Source organism: Erpetoichthys calabaricus, chromosome 9, assembly GCF_900747795.2.
Source record: "Erpetoichthys calabaricus chromosome 9, fErpCal1.3, whole genome shotgun sequence".
Taxonomy (NCBI): Eukaryota; Metazoa; Chordata; class Cladistia; order Polypteriformes; family Polypteridae; genus Erpetoichthys; species Erpetoichthys calabaricus.
In genome coordinates this window covers 3,405,780-3,426,418 of record NC_041402.2, presented here as the reverse complement: position 1 = coordinate 3,426,418, position 20,639 = coordinate 3,405,780, and the positions used below count along the sequence as shown (strand labels likewise).

Genomic DNA, 20,639 nt, shown 5'->3' with positions numbered 1-20,639 from the left:
TTATTTATTGGTTTCTGCTAGTGGGTGGCTCGCTGCACAATCTTTTCTGATTGGCTGTGTGGTTGAGTCCTGCAAAGGACCGTCGTGCCACCCACAACATTGGCTTTTTGCCTTATTACACCAGTGCTGCTGCTGCAATAATCTCTGACTCACTTTTTGACCCCAAACTGGGTGGATTAAATATATACCCCCCACCCCATGGCACATGCAGGATTAAGCCGGGGGCATTTGTAGGATTTACAGGAATCAAGGTCTTAAACCCCCATTTATGACTGTCGCATGTGGTCCGACGTGGATTAAAATTAAGGACCCTCTTGGAGTTTTGCGTGCATATTACTTGTACATCAAATCGAAGAATGGTGGGGACATTGGAGTTTCACCTGTAAGGGTCTTACCTGTATGTTTGATCGAAAGGAAGGCGCAGCCCTTTGGGATTTCACAAACATGTCACAGTCTGACATTGATCAGGGGGACAAAAGATTGGGTGTTACCGCTATTAATGATGTATATGATCAAGATAAAGATCAGGGGGTGGTTGTAGTAGATCAGGGGCTTAAGAGAAGACAAGATAAGAGAGGATAGGATGGGATAAGACAAGGACAGATAAGATAAGAAGATAAGATAGGCCAGGGAAAGGTAAAGTAAGATAAGAAAAGATAACTTAAGAAACAGTAAGCTAAGATAAGGTAAGATCATTAATCCCCAAAGGGAAATTTGGGAAGAAAGGGCATCTTACCGTTGCCCCTCGCTTGTAGGATGGCAGCGACCTCGACGTGAGTTTAAACCTCTGAGCCCCTCCCACTAAAAAGTTCTTGTCACTTAATGCACGTGTGCTTAAACTCTCTTGTCACTCGCTGTCACCGGAGCACGCATCTGCATGACATCCCCAACTGCAGAAGGCAGGCAATATCTTTGCAAATTAACGCTATCATTTTTAGGAAATCATGCTTTTTTTTTTTTTTTCTTTTTACACCGCTGTGCTACAACATCCCATACTTCCATGGACAGTCCCTTTGAATGAAGCTGTAAAAATACACTTTTCACGTCAGGATCAAATCTAAAATCTCCTTTTTACCCAAACGTACTTTCAGAAGAATGAACTTGAGTATTTCTAATGATAATGAAGGATTACATGTCAGAACACCGGCGCTCTCTGTGGATGAAGACGACACGGCGAGGATCGGTGAAATCAAAGGAATAAACGGACCGGCATAAAGGGGTCGAGTCAGGAGCCGCGAAAATGACGTCAGACAAGGAGACACGCCCCCACACGCGGGCCTCGCGTATTATTTTTCTAACTGTCCTAAAAGATGCATCGAGCAACAGCTGGTGACGTGGCCTCCATTATGAAGAACTAACGGTAAATGTAACGCAGCACGTCTTCATAATACAAGACAGACCTGCAAAAATATCTGAAGTGCTTCTGCTTATCGTGCAGGTCAGCCATTGACGGGAATACGACACTCGCCCTCCATTCACTGCTTTTTGTTAATGTTGCTGACACCCCACCTTCTCCCTTTTTCCACTTAAAGTCAGTACAAGCAGGCAAAACTTATTTCTCTATCAGCAGAGTCTCCCTTCCTCAGCTGTGACATTGTTAGGTATGCGACATTGACAACAAACGGTCACCTACTGACTAGAAGAATGGCGACGCGCTGATCGGAGGGAGCCTAGCAACTCCCAATGCGTTTCGGTCGCTAGCCGCGCGTGCGCTTTGCAGTGCGGTGTGCGCGCGTTCTGCACGCGGATAGGAGAAAGAATCCTTTAGACCCCCCTCTCTGTGATTTTCGCACATACTTTTACTCGGATAAAAAATTAAAGAGCGGGGCGGTAGGGGTTAGGGAGGAGCTATAGCCCCCCCCCCCTCCCCCTTTCGAAGTTACAATATAAAAAAATGAAGAGTATAGGGCTGAATCAAAATGAGTAGTCAAGAACATCAGAAAAAATCATGAGAAGCTAAAGCCTCTGATGCCCCCCACCCCCCCACCCCAAATACGCAACTGGTCTCCGCTGACCCTGATTAGAATGCCCAGCGTGTTGAACCTCAGAGATCGCACAGAAGAAGGAGATCGATATGATGAGGTCTCAAGAGGCCCGACTCAAAAAAAATAAACGAGGGAAGAATCCGAGCTGAGCAAACTCGATCTCGCCCTCCGGAACACTCTCCAGGGGGGCGTCATTTTCATAATTTAAAATTCAATCGACTTCCTTGTAGCGACAAACAGTAGGGAGAGACGGGGGTGCAGATCGCTTACTTTTAACTCGGGAAAGCTGATGGGGCGAAGAATCGTGTGCTAGCATTGAACCCCCGACATGGGGGTCCTGAGTGGCGTCACCGGGTTGAACCACCGCACTCCGTGACAGCCTCATCCTCGACCCGGGACTGAAAGAGGAGGCCGAGAACGTTAAGACCTTCAGACAAACATGTGCAGGAGGGACCCAGAAACCTGCAGTGTGAGGACACAGAAGAAGAAGAAGAAGAAGAAGAAGAAGAAGAAGAAGAAGAAGAAGAAGAAGAAGAAGAAGAAGAAGAAGAAGAAATAATTAATGTGGCAAAGTGAGAACCGACATGAAAACGAAATCAGTGATCCAGCAGCAACATGTACCCTAGGCAGTCACTGTTACAGGCTGGGTGGCCTCAGGGTCAATAAGCAGCTGAATGGTGTAAAGGTCTGTGCGTCACAATAAAAGACGATAAGACACCGCTCACCTGCGGAGACATGGAAGTGGCGAAAGTCGTAACATCAAAAAAAAAAATGGATACGGAGAGGCGCTATACTGTGTGATAGATAGGCAGATGTGAATTGAGCTATAATAGATATATCGATGTGAAAGGTGATTTACAGTATAAACAAACGGATGGACATGAAAGACACTTTAAAGAATAAGGATAGATATGTGTGTGAGGCACTATATGAGAGACACATGTGATAGATAGATAGATAGATAGATAGATAGATAGATAGATAGATAGATAGATAGATAGATAGATAGATAGATAGATAGATAGATAGATAGATGAAAGGCACTATACAGATAGATAGATAGATAGATAGATAGATAGATAGATAGATAGATAGATAGATAGATAGATAGATAGATAGAAAGATAGATAGATGAAAGGCACTATATAATAGATAGATAGATAGATAGATAGATAGATAGATAGATAGATAGATAGATAGATAGATAGATAGATAGATAGATAGATAGATGAAAGGCACTATATAATAGATAGATAGATAGATAGATAGATAGATAGATAGATAGATAGATAGATAGATAGATAATGCACTATATGATTGATAGATAGATATGAAAGGCACTATATGATAGATAGATAGATAGATAGATAGATAGATAGATAGATAGATAGATAGATAGATAGATAGATAGATAGATAGATAGATGAAAAGCACTAGATAGATAGATAGATAGATAGATAGATAGATAGATAGATAGATAGATAGATAGATGAAAGGCACTAGATAGATAGATAGATAGATAGATAGATAGATAGATAGATAGATAGATAGATAGATAGATAGATAGATGAAAGGCACTAGATAGATAGATAGATAGATAGATAGATAGATAGATAGATAGATAGATAGATGAAAGGCACTATATAGTAGATAGATAGATAGATAGATAGATAGATAGATAGATAGATAGATAGATAGATAGATAGATGAAAGGCACTATATAGATAGATAGATAGATAGATAGATAGATAGATAGATAGATAGATAGATAGATAGATAGATGAAAGGCACTATATAGATAGATAGATAGATAGATAGATAGATAGATAGATAGATAGATAGATAGATAGATAGATAGATAGATAATGCACTATATGATAGATAGATAGATATGAAAGGCACTATATGATAGATAGATAGATAGATAGATAGATAGATAGATAGATAGATAGATAGATAGATAGATAGATAGATAGATAGATAGATAGATAGATGAAAGGCACTATGTAATAGATAGATAAGTACAAGGCACTATATGATAGATATATAGTTAAGATAGATAAACATGAAAGAAATGGTGTTAAAGAAAATATTTGAAATGCAAAATATACAGTAGGTAGGAAATACGTTATATAGGGTGGCCCAGATCTAATTATGCAATTTTCTTTACGCTATAACTTATTAAGTTTATTAAATAGAGAATTCACAGCACCTGCCCTGCACATAGAGATTTCACTTAAAATTCTTTTTGTTGCCGATAGATGGCAGCACCTGTCCTGCATTCTAAAATGGCTGGGAGACAGTTGTCAGTCGAACAGTTGCATAATTAGATTTGGACCACTTTGTATATCAGTGGTTCTCAAACTGTGGGCCGGGCCCTCCTAGGGGGGCATGAAGTAACAAAAAAAAGGGGGGGGGGGGGCCGCGAAGATGTGAAAAAAAGAAAACAATAATCGAAAATATGAAACATACATCAATTGAAACCAAAACAAATTAACTTAAACTACATTCTGATACTAGAAAAATAAATACAGTTAGATAAATGTCGATAAAAGTTAAGTAGGTATCATAAAATATGCATCTCTGATATATCATTAATTAAAAAAGAACAAATTGGTATTAGTGGGCTCCTTTCAAAAAAACCTTAGGGGGGCGCGATTAAAACTGTTATGAAAACTCGGGTCGCAAATACTTAAAGGTTGAGAAACGCTGCTGTATATGGTGGATGGAGAGAGTGAATGGGCGCGATATAGCTCAGTGATAGACAGTAAACCAGGGCCGTTTTAGGGAATAGGCTGTCCAGGCAAGGTCATAGGGCGCTCTCTAGTGGCCAGGGCACATTACTGCAGCCCTCTAATGAAATTCCTATCTTTATTCTGTTTAGAAAAAAATGCCCCGACCGGACCGAATTGGAGCACAAATGATTATGTTGTGCGCCCTAGCAGCGCCTGCCCTGTCTGCACCCACAGTCTATTTGCTGTTTCATACACCAGTTACAAATAGCATGCCGGGCATCTCGTGCGACGTGCGTCCTCCTCGCTACCTGTGCGCTTCGCGCGTGACCGGGAGGCAGAGCCGCTTCAGCTTTGACAGTTAGCCGCTGCCAGGACCAAAAGTCAGACTTCACCCCCTGGGCTTTCCACGTAACTTGTAGCCAGCCAGACGGACACACGGGTGGCTCCCAGACCCTTCCTCCGTCCCCTTCAAGTGCAGCGCCGTAGGGTGAGTGACGGCCGACCCGGGCGCAGTGAGTGACTGAGTCCAGACAGCTTCCTCCTGTCATCGCCGCTGCCCGCATGGCATGTTCCTCAGGTCGGGAGGTACTAAGGGGAAACTGAGAGTGAGCCTGAGGAGAGGAGGTCTTGGAGGCAGCAGGGATTTTTAAGCACTACACGCACACCAGCGAGACAATACACAGGGGCACCAGTTTTCGTCGTGAAAAAAGGCCCCGGTGGTGACGCTACAATGACCAGTCAGACCTTGGTGGCACAAGAAAAGGACGTCTTCCCGGATTTCCCTAAAGTTGGCCACAGTGAACTGTTACCTTTCTTGGAAGAAACGAATTGAAACGAAACGCAACTAAATACGTGGAGAGCCTCCAGTCCCATAACGGGAACTTCTGCACAGAGACGCTTGTCACAAGTGAAGCTCATAAGAAGTGACTTGAGGTCGCAGTGTCACCAGACCGTCTCGATGGCCTTGCAGTGACGAGCATCAACACGATGAGTTTAGAAATGATTTTGCCACAAGAAAGTCAAGGCGTGTCCGATTTTAAAAAGACTTTAATTTGCATCGTTAAGGCCCTTCATTTACCAGTCACGTGATTCTTTTATTTGTTGTACTTTCTTTTTCTATGTAAAGTTTGTAGAGTCTGTTAAATAAGTTACTTATATGCAAAGTGATTCTGTTGTGCCGGGCATTAAACGGTATTCTATAAGATAGCCAGAGCATGTAAGGCACTATATAGCAGACAGAGTGATGGATCTAAACGGCGCTTCACTTTCTCGAGCGCTGCCACCATGGCGGGTGCTGCAATCTTCTCTTCTCCGGCTTGTGCTCAATGCGGCGGCAGCGCTCCTCAATAATTCATGGCCACTCGTTAAATGTGTATGAGCGGCTCACTGACCTCATTTCTGTTACTCCGCAGCGCTGCCCCGGGGCTCGTGTGGTGGGTGTGGCCAGACTCGGGTGGGCGGGGCCTCGCACAGAGCTCGCGCGCGTGTCCCCGCAGTGGTTTTAGGACCCCGAACGTCACAGGTGACGTCTCCGTCATAATCTTTGGTTTGCTGTTGGTCTTGAATTTCGAATATGTTACCGCAGTCTGTCATTTAATAATAATAATAATTAATTACATTTAAGACAGCACTCTCTAGGAAAGGCGCTATATGTAAAAAGTGAAATTCAAACACGCTACAAAAAAGGAGCGTGAGAAGATTATTCGAGGCAGCGCAGACGACGACATGCAGACAGGCTGATAAGAATATTTGAGGTGACTTTCATAATGTAAGATGCTACAGAATATAAAACAAGAGAATGCCAGGCTTTATTGAGATGATCGTGCCCACCCAATTTCACATCTTACCGCTCGCACTTTCTAGCTGTCATTAAAGGCACCATACAGCATCAAGCAAAAGTCGGGAAGCTTGGGCAAGGCACCATATAGCATGAAAATCAGACGATTGGCGAGGGCAGCAATAGCAGTTGGCTTTGGTGTGCCCACTTCGGCTCGGTGCCCTGATCTGTTGGCTTTACTGATTTTACTTATTCAGTTGTGCACAACTCACACAAAGTGACAAGGCTTGTAACGAAGTGCTTTAGATGCCAATGCAGCATCACGGTGGTTGATCACTCAATGCCAGGGACTGTACAGCACAGAACAGAAGCTGCAGTCAAGACGTTTGTGCAAGGCGCTATATAGAGTTCCGTTGAAGGCACATGCCAAGGTGAATTCTATCTGCACAGCTTCAGGACAAATGAAAATGCAATCACTCTACAGACTCACAAAGTATTTCTTCAGCAGTGCCAGTACCCGCGTCTCGTGACACCTGCTCTGTCACGGCATGCAGCTCCTGCTCCGTGAAAATTTTAGTAGGACACAAAAAAGGGAAGCGTCCGCCCTGCTCGGTGTTTCACTCTTTGCTCTCTGGGCTGACTCCTGTTTCACAAACCCAGTGGTCTCCTTGCCCATATCCCACTACTGCCACCAGCACATCCCCTATATTCTGCCCAACACTGAGACTCGCTGCTTCAGACTAACACAAGCATGTGGGCATCCGGGCTGGGACTGCCGACTAAAGGAAGGTGACGGAGCAAGGTGGCCCACTTGGGGGTCTTGGCACTCACATCAAAACTGTGATGAACCTCCAGTTCGTTCCTTGGCTCAGTTTAGACACATTAGACTCATTAGATGAATCTACTTATTCAGTTTCACCGACACCAAGCCAAGAGCTGGCACTGCCAAGGTGTTTAGATAAGGGGCACCTGGCCTAAAAGCACCCACTCGATGGCTCATTCAGTGTCACATCAGAGGACACCAACACACTAGGATGGCACAAAGCAGGTGAGTCTGTGCCCAGCTGGACACCAGAGGGCAGCAAAACCTGACGGGCACCAGAGTGAGCTTGAGGACAGGGACCTGGGGACGGTAGCGGCAGGGAGCCGAGTGCAATGAAAGGCGCTATATAAAATAAAATGGCGTGTTATACTTGGAACAAGAGGGAGATGACATATGAATAAAAGGTATTGTAGTTATTATGATTATTAACAGGCCAGGGGAAAGGTAGAGGATGAAAATACAATGGATTACTATCATTACTAGAAGACAAGAAAAATACTTTAGAAATTAAAACTGCTTTTGTTACTATGAGACCACAGGGAAAATGTTATGTATGAATAAAATACAATTATTACTTTATTAGAGAAAGGAAAATGTTCTATACACATCAGACCTGTTACTATTATTATTATTATTATGCCACTTCATCAACACGTTCCTTTAGTCCATAATTTTAGGCCAGTGGCTGCAGAGCCAAAACTCCGAATGGCCCCCTGCTGTACAACCCCTGACGCTGTTAGCAGAAGAGATCAAGTAGCGTCGAGCAGCCAGTAGAGGGCGACCTTCTCTCCTGTCCATCCCAGCGTCCAGACAGAACAACTGGTGTCCCAGTCACTTCAGTTCTACCTGCCTCTTGGTGTTGTCTTCATTATTTTGGGGTCTTTCAGAGCCGAATTTGTCTTTTTGAATTTCTTTCTGTCTTTGCTGTTTGTTTTGGTGCAGTGTTAGTGCTTCCTCCTCACCGATTCAGTGCCTCGGGTTCAAATCCCCTCTCCAGTACCTCCAATCTTTCCATTAGGCTCCCCTAAATGTGAGAGGGATCTGTGATGGACTGACGTCCCGGACGTTCAGGGTTGGTGCCTGCCTTGAACCCGGTGCTACTGGGACAGGCTCCAGCTCCCCACTTTGCTCTCTTTCAAGTGGAGTGTTCTCTGCAGATTATAGCACCTTTCACAGTAGCTGCTCTCTTTCCAGTTGTGTGGTAATGAACGTTTTCACTTCTTTCATATAGCGCCCTTCACTGTGTGCGCCCACTCCTCATGTTTCCACAGCCCGTTTTCCCACAGACAGACTGGTTGAGGAGCAGCCAGCTGCAGTCAGGACAGGTGGGTTGCAGGGCAGGGGGTCTGCTGGAGCCAATCCCAGCCAACACAGGGCACAAGGCAGGAAATAAACCTCCGGGCAGGGTGCCAGCCCACACACACACACACCAAGCACACACTAGGGACAATTTAGGGTCGCCAATCTACCTAACCTGCATGTCTTTGGACTGTGGGAGGAAACCCACGCAGACACAGGGAGAACATGCAAACTCCACATATGGTGGCGAACCCAGGTCTCCTAACTGCGAGGCAGCAGCGCTACCCACTGCGCCACTGTGCCGTCCTTTTTACTTTATCCATCCATCCATTTTCCAACCCGCTGAATCCGAACACAGGGTCACGGGGGTCTGCTGGAGCCCAACACAGGGCACAAGGCAGGAACCAATCATGGGCAGGGTGCCAGCCCACCTCAGGGCACACACACACACACACCAAGCACACACTAGGGACAATTTAGAATCGCCAATCCACCTAACCTGCATGTCTTTGGACTGTGGGAGGAAACCCACGTAGACACGGGGAGAACATGCAAACTCCACGCAGGGAGTACACGAGAAGCAAACCCAGGTCTCCTTACTGCGAGGCAGCAGCACTACCCACTGCGCCACCGTGCCGCCCTTTATACATTATTATATGTTGTATTAATCATTTTCATATGAATATTTTTGAGTTGTGGAACGAATCACCTGAGTTTCCATTATTTCTTATGGGGAAATTCGCTTTGATATACGAGTTTTCCACACAAAAAAAAAGTTACCTTGACTTATTAAAAGAAAAAAAAAATAACTGTAGCAGGAACTGAAAGGAATTGAAATCAAATCGATACGACGGGCATGCAGTGTAGGCAGTGAGTACACCGGCGAGACATGGGGAGGGGCTCGTCGATAGTGGGCGGAGTCAAAGAGATGCCTCAGCATGTCTAAGGTCCGGGGCTTCAGACTGTCTTGCCTGCAGCTGGACCCTCTTGGACTGGTTGGAGGTCTCCTAGTACTGAATTTTGCTGCCAGGTTTTGGAGAACTCTGAATGAGCGCCCCCTGCTGGTCTTTGCTATAATTCTTAAATTCCACTTGAACCCAGGAGACTGCACACCATTTTTAAATAGCAGAGCCCCAATACGATGCCCATCCTGGACAAATGACCACCAGTGAGAGAGAGCATAGCAGTAAAGTAGAGAGAGGATGGTCAGAAAGTGAATAAAGGCGCTATATTAATGTACACTCTCAGTTGTGAATCTGTGATCAGAAGAAGTCAAACTCAGTATGGAGCTCTGAGATAATGCTAACTAAACCATGACACCTCGACAGATGCTTAGACTCGGCTGCATATAGTGCCTTTCACAGTGAGCTCTGTCCTTAAAGTGACCCACAGAGTGAGTGAGTGGTCCTGTGGGGCAGGACCTGGGAATCATGGGAGTGTGGGCAGCAGACTAGCATCCATTCCTTGAACCTGTGGCCGTCCCTGTGGCTAAATGGGCTTATCGACTCTCACAAAGCCAACATACCCCCAATTAGCTGAGCAGATTCAGGGGCAAAGTGGCACCATGATGGTACACAGATGTTCCCCCAAGGGGGCGTGCTGGTGGCTGAAGTGTCTCTGGTCGGTGTGGTCTAGCCAGTGGTGATGGCTTTGAGCCCGTGTCCCACTACAGACAAAGACCATTGGAATTAAAGAGAGAGTTTCTCACAACAGGCCCGCGTCCTAACACTTTCTGCGCCACGTTCTCCTCACATCAAGATGACTGAAAAAAGAAAAAGAGCAAGCGAGACACAAGTCTCACGGGGGGATGCAACATCACAAGGATACTCCATTAAGGCGCCTCACGCTCTCTGTGAGAAGATCCCAAAGGGCTCCGCTGGACGCCTGTCCTTGAAGTGAGCTTTTAGAGGAACGTCTTCTGCTGCTGCATTCCCAAGTGGCCTTTTGTTCCGCAGCCCCTCAGCAGGTGGCTGACCGCCTCACTCTGGTCAGCGGTCCTCATCTCCTCCTGGGTGGGCTCAGTGAGGCAGGCCAGGACGAGGAGCAGCCGAGATGCAGCTAAAGCAGAAGTCGGCTCCACCAGTTAACTAAGGCAAAATCTTACTGTGAACTCACTCATCAGGGGGCGCCACTGGGTGGGTATGAGGGGGCACCACCAGGTGGGTATGGGGGCACCACCGGGTGAGTATGGGGCACTACTGGGTGGTTATGGGGGGGCACCACCAGGTGGGTATGGGGGGTACCACCGGGTGGGTATGGGGGTACCACCAGGTGGGTATGGAGGGCACCACTGAGTGGGTATGGGGTACCACTGGGTGGGTATGGGGCACCACTGGGTGGGTATGGGGGTACCACCGGGTGGGTATGGGGGGCATTGAACCTGTGGTGGGAGTGGGTATGTACACCTGCAAAGTTCTGGAAAAGGGGGCTACACAGGACCACCACTAGGGGCAGCACCAGTGACCCTGCAACCCACCTTGCCTGAGAATTCAGTATGAAAGGTGCTTTAGAAAGTACAAAATGACCACTAGGGGGCAGCACCACCAAGGAAGAGTCGGCAGTCCATCCTGCCCACTATTGTGCTGGGTAACAAAAGTGGGAGGAGACTTTAGTATGAAAGGTGCTATAGAAAGTCAAATTACAGAGTGACCACTAGGGGCAGCATAGAGTGGAGGAAATAGCTGCCTTTCACTAAATTGACTAAAATGATAGTTTGGGGGTCCCAGGAAAATAACTGAGCATAAATGTGCTACCTAAAGTCAAATTACAAAACGACTACCAGAGGTTAACACCAAATATGGAGCGGGGTTACTGTTTTAACACCAAGCTGTTTTATTCCTAATAACAGATTTCAGTAGGGAAGGTGCTAAATAACTGAAATGACAAGATGGGCCACCACTAGGGGGCAGCACCAACCATGTAGTGGATTTAATACTTCAACCACAGTGGGCCTGCTGCTGCAGTGGTCAAAAAATAGAAGAGAGCATTCAATATGAAGATTGCAGCCGAATATAAAATCAAATTAACAAAATGACCACTTGGGGGCAGCAGCCAACATGGAGTAGTGGGGCGTGTCTGCACTCCAAGCTGCCTGCTTCTGCATGGTCAGTGAAAGTCAAGAGAAGTGTACATTTAATCAAATTGTTAATTGACCACTAGAGGCAGCGTTTACCATGGAGGCAGAGTTTGGACCCCAAGCTTCATTTAACTGGTATACTGGGGGGCTATATCATTCACTATAAAAGCAGCTGTATAGTATAAGCCACCAGTAGGGGCAGTGATGACTGCTGTTCACATTCCTTACCACTTGCTGTTGCACAGGATGAAAAAAGGATGGATGGAGAACCAACGGGAAAAAATCTGTAAGAGTGGAGCTAAATAAAAAACTAAATGGCCACTAGGGGCAGCACCCCTCCATATTACTGTATATAAATCTATTGTCACACACATGCACTTGGGAGTCGCCTTCAGGGCTCATCTACTGTAATGGTAATTCCACCCCAAGTCAAGGGTTGGCGCTGTTGCCCAATGCCTCACCTCTTTTTTCTCCTGCAGACCTGACGACTGGCGATGGAAAGAGAAGTGACATCACTTTCAGGTTTCGGCTCCCTGTGCCCGTCACTTCCACCTCCATCTTACCTCCTGTATAGTAACAGACTTGTGTTTGTCAGAAAATTATTTGTTTTAAACATTTAATCTTGTTTATTATTTTGCTTTGCAATTATACAGGGTTTGCCTAAGGGTGCCCCAAATCTTTACCTGTCTTTTGCTCTTATATGTGGGGGGGGGGGGGGTGTGGGGTGGGGGGTACTAGGAATAGAATTCGATATGAGTGATGCTTTATGAATTAAATAATAAGACTTACATTAGAGAAAGGAATTAAATAAAGTGAGAAAGGTGACATATAAAATCAGAGTGGAAAGACACCCACTAGGGGCAGCACTGGGTTTGTGTGGCGTCTTCACCCTCAGCTGCCTGCCACTCCACCGGGTGAACTGAGGTGACCTCGATTAACAAACACGCTACGCCGCCATGATGGTGATGTGCACATCAGGATTCTTGACTTCCTCCTCATATTTCGGCTGATTATTCACCTCCTGCTTGTCGTGGTCACACCAGGGTCTCCTCTGTTACGGTTGACTTAATGATTGTTGTTGATGATTACTGTGTAAATGTCAATAAAAGTGTCATAATTGTTACTTGTGTTAGATTAGCTTGTTGAGCCTTAGGGGCTCCTGACACTGCATTGTCCTTTTTAAGGGCCCAGCGTGGCTCACACACATTCCTCAGGTGTTCTTTCTTTTTTGTTCATGGCTTTTCTTTTTGTTTCCTTTCTTTGTGGACTTTGCAAGTTTTTTGGTATTTTGGCTTTATGACTTTATGTTATCATTGTACGGATTGTCAGAGCATCTTCTAAACCTGCTTTATCCTGAGCAGGGTCGCTGGGGTCTATCCCAGCAAGCACTGGGCACAAACCAGGAACAGTCCCCTTGATAGGATGCCAGTCCATCGGAGGGTGAACTCACACACACACACAAATCAGGGGCCAATTCAGCATCGACATTCCACCTAACCTGCATGTCTTCAGACTGTGGGAGGAAACCGGAGCACCAGGAGGAAACCCACAGAGACACAAGGAGAACACGCAAACTCCACACACGGGGGTCCTGGGGTCGTGAACCCTAAGGTCCTTACTGCCACCACCCTAAAACCACGCTGTCCTTCAAGGATTACACCTGTTGGATTTTTCAGACTGAGTGGCTTTGTGGAGGATTTATTCTAATAACTTTCTTCAATAATAATAATAATAATAATAATAATATATTGTGCCAGGTTCTACTTTTGTGTTAATTTACATTCTTATAATATATTTTCAAGTTTCTGATATTGTTAGCATTGTGCTGCCTTTGGTATTAAACTTAATGGATTTAATCCATTTATCCTGTCCTTCATGTTTTTGTTACTGTATATTTCGACCAGGGGTTGTTGTGCAGGTTTATTATCCGGACAACAGACAGAAGCAATCAAAAAGGCTAATAAGATTCTAGATTATATAGCACCAACAATATATGAAGTACAACAAGAGGATGGTTAGCCATCAGCTACAGTATATAACTAGCTAGTAAGGCTTAATCTGGAGTACTGTATGCAGTTTTGCTCTTCACATTACAGAAAGAAAGAAAGAATATGAAATGAGGGATAGGTAAAAATAGCACAAAAAGAAAAAGGAAGGAGGGATGAGTAAAGGGGCACAAAAAGAAAGAAAGAAAGAAAGAAAGAAAGAAAGAAAGAAAGAAAGAAAGAAAGAAAGAAAGAGTAAATGGGGCACAAAAAGAAAGAAAGAAACAAACAAACAAACAAAGAAAATGAAAGATGGGAGAAGTAAAGAAAGAAAATGAAATGAGGGATAGGTGAAAATAGCACAAAAAGAAAAAGGAAGGAGGGATGAGTAAAGGGGCACAAAAAGAAAGAGAAAGAAAGAAAGAAAGAAAGAAAGAAAGAAAGAAAGAAAGAAAGAAAGAAAGAAAGAAAGAGTAAAAGTAGCACAAAAAGAAAAAGAAAGAAAGAAAGAAAGTGAATGGAAGGATGAGTAAAGGGAGCACAAAAAGAAAGAAAGAAAGAAAGAAAGAAAGAAAGAAAGAAAGAAAGAAAGAAAGAATTGAAGGAGGGACAAGTAAATGGAGCAAAGAAAGAAAGAAAGAAAGAAAGAAAGAAAGAAAGAAAGAAAGAAAGAAAGAAAGAAAGAAAGAAAAAAAGAAAAAAGAAAAAAAGAAAGAATTAAATGAGGGATGAGTAAAAGTAGCACAACAAAAGAAAGAAAGAAAGAAAGAAAGAAAGAAAGAAAGAAAGAAAGAAAGAAAGAAAGAAAGAAAGAAGTCAATACAAAGGAGATCAACTGAGGAGGAGTTGAGCCTTTCCTGTTGAAATAAATGGAGTTTAAGTGGAGCGAGGACTTTGCTATTTCAGATTCGAAAGTTCATTGTCACCGTGGATCCCTACTGTTAATCATGAAGGTTTCAATCTATAGGAGTTGTCGCTTTTTTATCTCCTTCTTCAGTATGTAATGTGCCAGTGAAGCCTCCTCTAGTGTACTGTGATCACTGTTGGTGTCTTCATGCCTCAAAAAAGACACAGCAGCATAAGAGAAAGTCAATAGAAATTATGCCAATTCAGGACCATGGAGAGCGATGGAGGAGGCACGACTGACAGAGCTGAGCCTTTTCCATTTAAGTAGACAGAGCTTAAGACATGTTGAAAATTAAAGAAAAAAAAACAGTATGATGGACCACACCTGTGACATCTCACTATAAGGAATGTTAAATTTCTGTTACAGTACAGAGTCTCCTCTCAATTTTCAAATGTCTAATGTTCTTATGTTCCAAGCAAGGTGTAATGGCTCTAGAGAAAGTCTAAAAGAGGGTGATGAAGCAAATTCAGGACCATGGAGAGCAAGTGAGGGGAAAGACTGAAGGTATTGACACCTTCACTTTAAGGAAATGGAGAGTATGAGGTGACATAACTGAAGTGTTTAAAATTTTAAAGGATAATCAGTAGAGTGGACCCCCAGCTTTCTTCAGAATTACTTCAATGAGATGAGCACAGATGCAGGGTTATGGTTCCCTTCCCTCGTGGAGGAGCGTTCTTTCATATCATAGCACATTTAAAGATATATTTTGAACTTTACAAGTCAAACCCTCCTCTGGGCCTGTGTAGGCCAAAGCCCGGCTGTTCTTGGCAGGATAGGAAAGGTCCTGGCCTTGTTTAGGGGGTCTCTATGAGGCCTCACACTGTTTCTCTATTTTGATGACGCTCCTATTATAACAAGCGTGTTGAGGTTCCCTCACTTTGTCATGATTGCTGCTTGAGTGTCCCCGCGTTACGCTGAGTGTCACACCTCCAAATCAGATTATGAACTGATTGGAAAAGCCAAAGAAAAACTGAAAGGCCATTCAACTGAATGTTAAACCTCCTGCAATTTTTAGACTTCTTAAATATTTTTTAACCATCTTGTCAACATGTGACAGGAGATGATGCTGGTGGTTTTGTCCCTTTGATAATCCATATGGCAAGATCATAGGACATTATTTTGCCACCTAGTTGGCTCTTTGGATGTCCATAATGTAATTTCTGAGAAGTCCTCTCCAAGTGCTTATGCCCCTCCCGCCCCATTCAGAAGCCCCTCCTCCATATCCGTTAATCATGGCTCCGGGTCCGAGACCCACGGGCAGCTACTCACCGAGTTTGACGGGATCCCCAGGCTCGTCTCAATGTACGTCTCTGTCTTGGGCTCCACGGCAAGCTCAGCCTCGAGAATCTTCTCCACCGGCATGTCCTCATTGGCACTGCTCGTCGACTCCACTTCATTCTCGTTGCGATCTTTTCCTCGTTGTCTCTCCTCCTGGACGGCTGCATTTAACAAAACTGGTTTCGGTCACTACTGCTGCTTAGAGACAAATCGAAAAGCAGACTGGAACCGCCGGAACGTTAAAGGTTTAAACAGGCGCCCTGACAGCAGATCTCTGGGGAAACGGAAGGTCATGTTTTCAGATTTTACCCCCTGTGACCTTTAGGGGGCACCTCAGAACTCCAAATCTCCGACACAATCACACGGACACAAGTCCTGGGTTCAGAGACCTTCTATTCACAACACCTTTACAGATTCCTTTCTCCACTCCTCCCGACTCCAAGTTCCAGAGTGAGGTCAGGTGGTTCCTTTCTAGTGCCGTTCTGCCATCTATTGGACTCTTTCATTATTTACGTCTGAGAGGGTGGCACAGGGGTGCAGTGGTAGTGCCACTAACTCACTACAATGAGCCGAGGGTTCTCTGTTGGGTGAGTTGTGGCTGAAGTCTGGGTAACAGGGCACCCCCTGGTGGTCGCAATACTAAATTAAACAGCACCCCCCCTCCCACACACACACCTTATTTTAACCCCTTATTTAGATGACCTCAACAGAACCAAACTCATTAGAATTAGAAGGTGGCTGTTGGCTGCAATAATGGTAGGCCCCTCAAACATCAATCCATCCATCCATTTTCCAACCCACTGAATCCAAACAAAGGGTCACGGGGGTCTGCTGGAGCCAATCCCAGCCAACACAGGGCACAAGGCAGGAACCAATCCCGGGCAGGGTGCCAACCCACCACAGTCAAACATCAATGTTTCTTCTATATAGTGACTTTCATGACTTGGATTAGGTGGGTTTAAGAATTGTAGGTCATTAATTGAATTCATCACCCCAAGGTGCTTTGCATACTTATCAGAGTGCCATCTAGTGGACTCCTGAGGGGGTGGCATAGGGGTGCAGTAGTAGTGCCACTAACTCACTACAATGAGACCAGTGTTCACAGCCCAGGTCCTTCCTATGTGGCATTTGCATGTTCTCCCAGTGTACACACATGTTTCCTCCACACTCTACACAAAGTCCAAAGACATGCAGGTTAGTGGACTGGTGATGCTAACTGGGCCCCCTGATGTGTGTGTGTGGACTGCAGACTGTGATGGACTGGCATCCTGTCCTCTGAGTGTTCCTTGTTAGGATGGGCTCCAGCATCCCCATGCAGATGAGACAATGGATGGGTGTCACATCACATACTTGTCAGAGCGCCATCTAGTGGACTCTTTTTAGCATTTCTGCAATTCTAATTGATGGAAATGGATTGAGGGGTTTTATTTTATAGCCCCTCCTGCCACTTGCATTTACCACATTAGTGCCTTCTAGTGGCAACCATGTCAGATGTTATCAGGTCACACAAAGTAAAATCTAAACATCACGTGAGTCACCAAAAATCACAATACTCGGGTCACATCGGGCTCCGACTGAGACCCCGGTCATTCCGTGGCTGCTTATTGGCACTCAAGTTCTCGATATCCACCAATCAGCAAGCACCTCATTTGCATGAAGCTTTGTTCTTTTTTGGCATGGTTTCACAAATTCTAACAAGTAAGTTGGACGAGCTGACCAAACAAGACAGATCTGAATACCCATCATGCATTGCAAACCATCCACATGTTGAGGTCCTAAAATCTGTGCGAACTGCCCTCACCGTCAGTGGTCACGGTCAACATCTGAGAAATAGTCCACAGAATTTAATGGAAAAGTGCCTTATAGTAAAAAGAGACATGACAGAAAGTGCCCCCCCCCCCAACCTGAGCCATTAGGGGGCGCCATCTCTAGAGACTGAATAACACAAATCTCATGTCATCCTGCCACAGTGTGGAGCAGATGGTATCCTGAGACTGGCGGTCCATTAAGTGGAGAAGCCGTCCTAATGCTCTTTCTGTGTTTTAGGCTTGACTTTCACCCGCTGTGAAAATCAAGTGCTTGATGGACCCTCGTGAGACCAGGGGTTGCAGGGTGTTAATGTCCTTTCCTTGTTTGTTTGTTTTTTTTTTTAATCAGGAAATGACCTTCTTTTCCTGGACACCACAAGCTCTCATACTTTAAAGTGTGGTGGGCAGCAGGGATCCCGACTCTGCTCTGACTCAGCCTGAAAAGTTGTAATGGTAAGAAAAGGAGGAGACAGGAAAGTGCCATAAACTCTGGAAAACCACAAGACAGGGAAAAAAAATCCATCCGTCCATCACCAGTGAGCTGGAAGGCAAGGTGGAGAAGGAGTCTGGACAGGATGCCAGCGCATAAGTGGGCACCACAGCTGTAGAATCACCAGTCCACCAGCCTTGGACTGTAGCTTGGAATGTGGAGGTTATGGAATGAGGAGGTGGGGGCAGTTTGGGAAGTGGGGGGGGCTAAGAGTAGTGAGCTATGAGAATGGGAAGGGAAGCAGAGGATTTGGGGAGGATAATGTCGAGTTTATGGGTGTGGCTATGCAGGGATTTGAGGGAGGAGCTAAGCATTGGGAGTGTAACAAGGTCAGTTTGGACAGGTAAGGCAGGAGTCTGGGTGGAGCCTTTGGTATTTGGGGGTGGTGACTGTGCAAGGATTTGAAGGAGGAGCCAATCAGTGTGTTTACCAGGGCAGTATAGGGAACTGTTGTGGTTTGGTAGGAGGGTCTCATTGTGATGTGGTGGGACTATGGGAATGGAAGGAGGAGCTAAGAGTTTGTGGCAGATTGGACAAGGACTGCAGGATTGTGGGTGGAGTCTGTGGAATTTAGGGGTGGCAACTATGCAGAAATCTGGTGGAGGAGCTAAGCATTCAGCCAGTTGGGACTCTGGAAGGTTGCAGTCTGGGAGGAGTCAGTGCTATTTAGGGGTGGAACTAGGCAGGAGTCTGAAGGAGGAGCTCTAGCAAGGGAAGTTTGGGAGGGGCAAAGGATTTTGGGGGTAGTACTATTCAGAGATTTGAGGGAAAAACTAAGCATAAGAGGGGCAGTATGATGGAAGGTGGAAGTTTGGAGAAGGGGCTCATTGTGACGGGGTGGGACTACGGGATTGGAGGGAGGAGCTAAGACTTTGGGGTTTGCCAGTCTGTTCATGAGTTTGGGGTTGGGAGGCAGTATGGGGGAGTTGGGGAGGAGTATGTAGTGTTTGGGGGTGGGGTTACTCAGGTACTGAAGGAGGAGCTAAAATTGGGGTTTAACAAAAGCAGTTTGGGCAGGGAAGGCAGTAGTCAGGAGGAGTCTTTGGTATTTGGTGGTCTCGATTATGCAGGGATTTCAGGGAGAGGCCAGGATTTTGGGGTGTAACAAAGGCAGTAGAAGAAAGGGAGACAAGGGATTTGAGAAGGATTATCTACTACTTGGGGCGTGGCAAAGCAGCGCTTTGAGGGAGGGGCTAAGTATGGGGAGGGGTAACAAGGGCAGCTGGGATAGGGAAGGTAGATGTCGGGCAGAGTCAGTGTTGTTTGAGGTAGTAGCTAAGTATTGAGGAGAACAAGGGCACTACATGAAGACTGGGAGTTTGGTGAAGGGCCTCATGCCGATGGGGTGAGTCTATGGGATTGGAGGCAGAAGTTACAAGTTTGAGGCAGTTTGGACAGGAACTGCAGGAGTGTGGGCGGAGTCTGTGGCATTTGTGGGTGGGGACTATGCAGTGATTTGAGGGAGGAGCTAAGAATTAGAACTGTAACAAGAGCAGTTAAGAGGGGAAAGGTAGCAGTCTGGGAGGAGTCACTGTTACTTAGGGGTGGGGCTAAGCAGGAATTTGAGAAAGGAGGCGTTGTAAGTAGGGCTGTGTGGGGGTAAGTCGGGATCTGGAGAAGGGGTTCATGATGGGGGGGTGGGACTATGGGTTTGGAGGCAGGGGATTTGGGGAGCAGGGAGGAGGAATGGGGTTCTGTGGGGACTGGAGGGACTGGAGGGTCAAGAAAGGCAGTTTGGGCAGGGAAGGCAGGAGTCTGGGGGGAGTCTTTGATAAGTGGGGGTCAGGAGTATGCAGGGGTTACAGAAGGAACTGAGGGTGGGGTGGGGCTTAAGAAAAGGTGGGACTGTGGGATTGGAGGAAGGAGCCAACTGGGGGGTCCCGGAAGGGAACAGAAAGGCTATGGGAACTAAGGGAGTCATGGGAGGAGCTGGAAGGGGGATTCTGGAGGAGAGCTGAGAATCTGGGGTATTGGGTATGGGACAGGGGAGATATGCAAGGTGGGCTAGAGATCTGGGGGACTGGAGTGTCAGTTTAGGTGAGAGATCTCATACTCCAAAGGCAGCTGGGTCTTCCTGTCTGCCAGGTAGTGGGAGGGTATGCTTTAAATGTGGTGGGTTCAAATCCCACATTTATATTTATCAGTAAATATAACGAAGCATTTTGCTTATCATGAATGGCACTACATAACAGTGTGGAGTTGGCACTTATGGTGGTCTTTGCCGATGTCGGCTTAAGAGGATTGTAATGCACTGTCTGGATCATCCCAGTCTCTGCCCCTTGCCATTCAAGTCCTGTTTAATCGATTTAAGGGGTTTGCGGTGACCCCTGACCAGCCAGCTGCTATGAATGGGTTAAGGGTCCCTGAGGTGCCAGTCTGAGGCACACGTGACTCTCTCTGTCTCTCTTCACCAAGTCATTAGGTGCCCCCTCATAATTTGAAATAAAGAGTCACTAAGTGGACACGCCTATTTTCC

At 45.7% G+C, this 20,639-nt stretch overlaps 1 protein-coding gene across 3 annotated transcripts in view; it reads right to left on the bottom strand.

The window, feature by feature from the left end:
- LOC114657332 (retinoic acid receptor RXR-alpha-A) overlaps positions 1-20,639 on the bottom strand; it is a 385,485-nt gene that overhangs the window by 26,992 nt on the left and 337,854 nt on the right. For 2 of the 3 annotated variants that reach the window (XM_028809094.2, XM_028809093.2), the window contains exon 6: positions 15,857-16,041. In XM_028809094.2, the coding sequence (XP_028664927.1) occupies positions 15,857-16,041 (185 nt within the window). The remainder of the gene's footprint in view (positions 1-15,856; positions 16,042-20,639) is intronic. The other variant, XM_028809095.2, reaches the window with a different exon arrangement.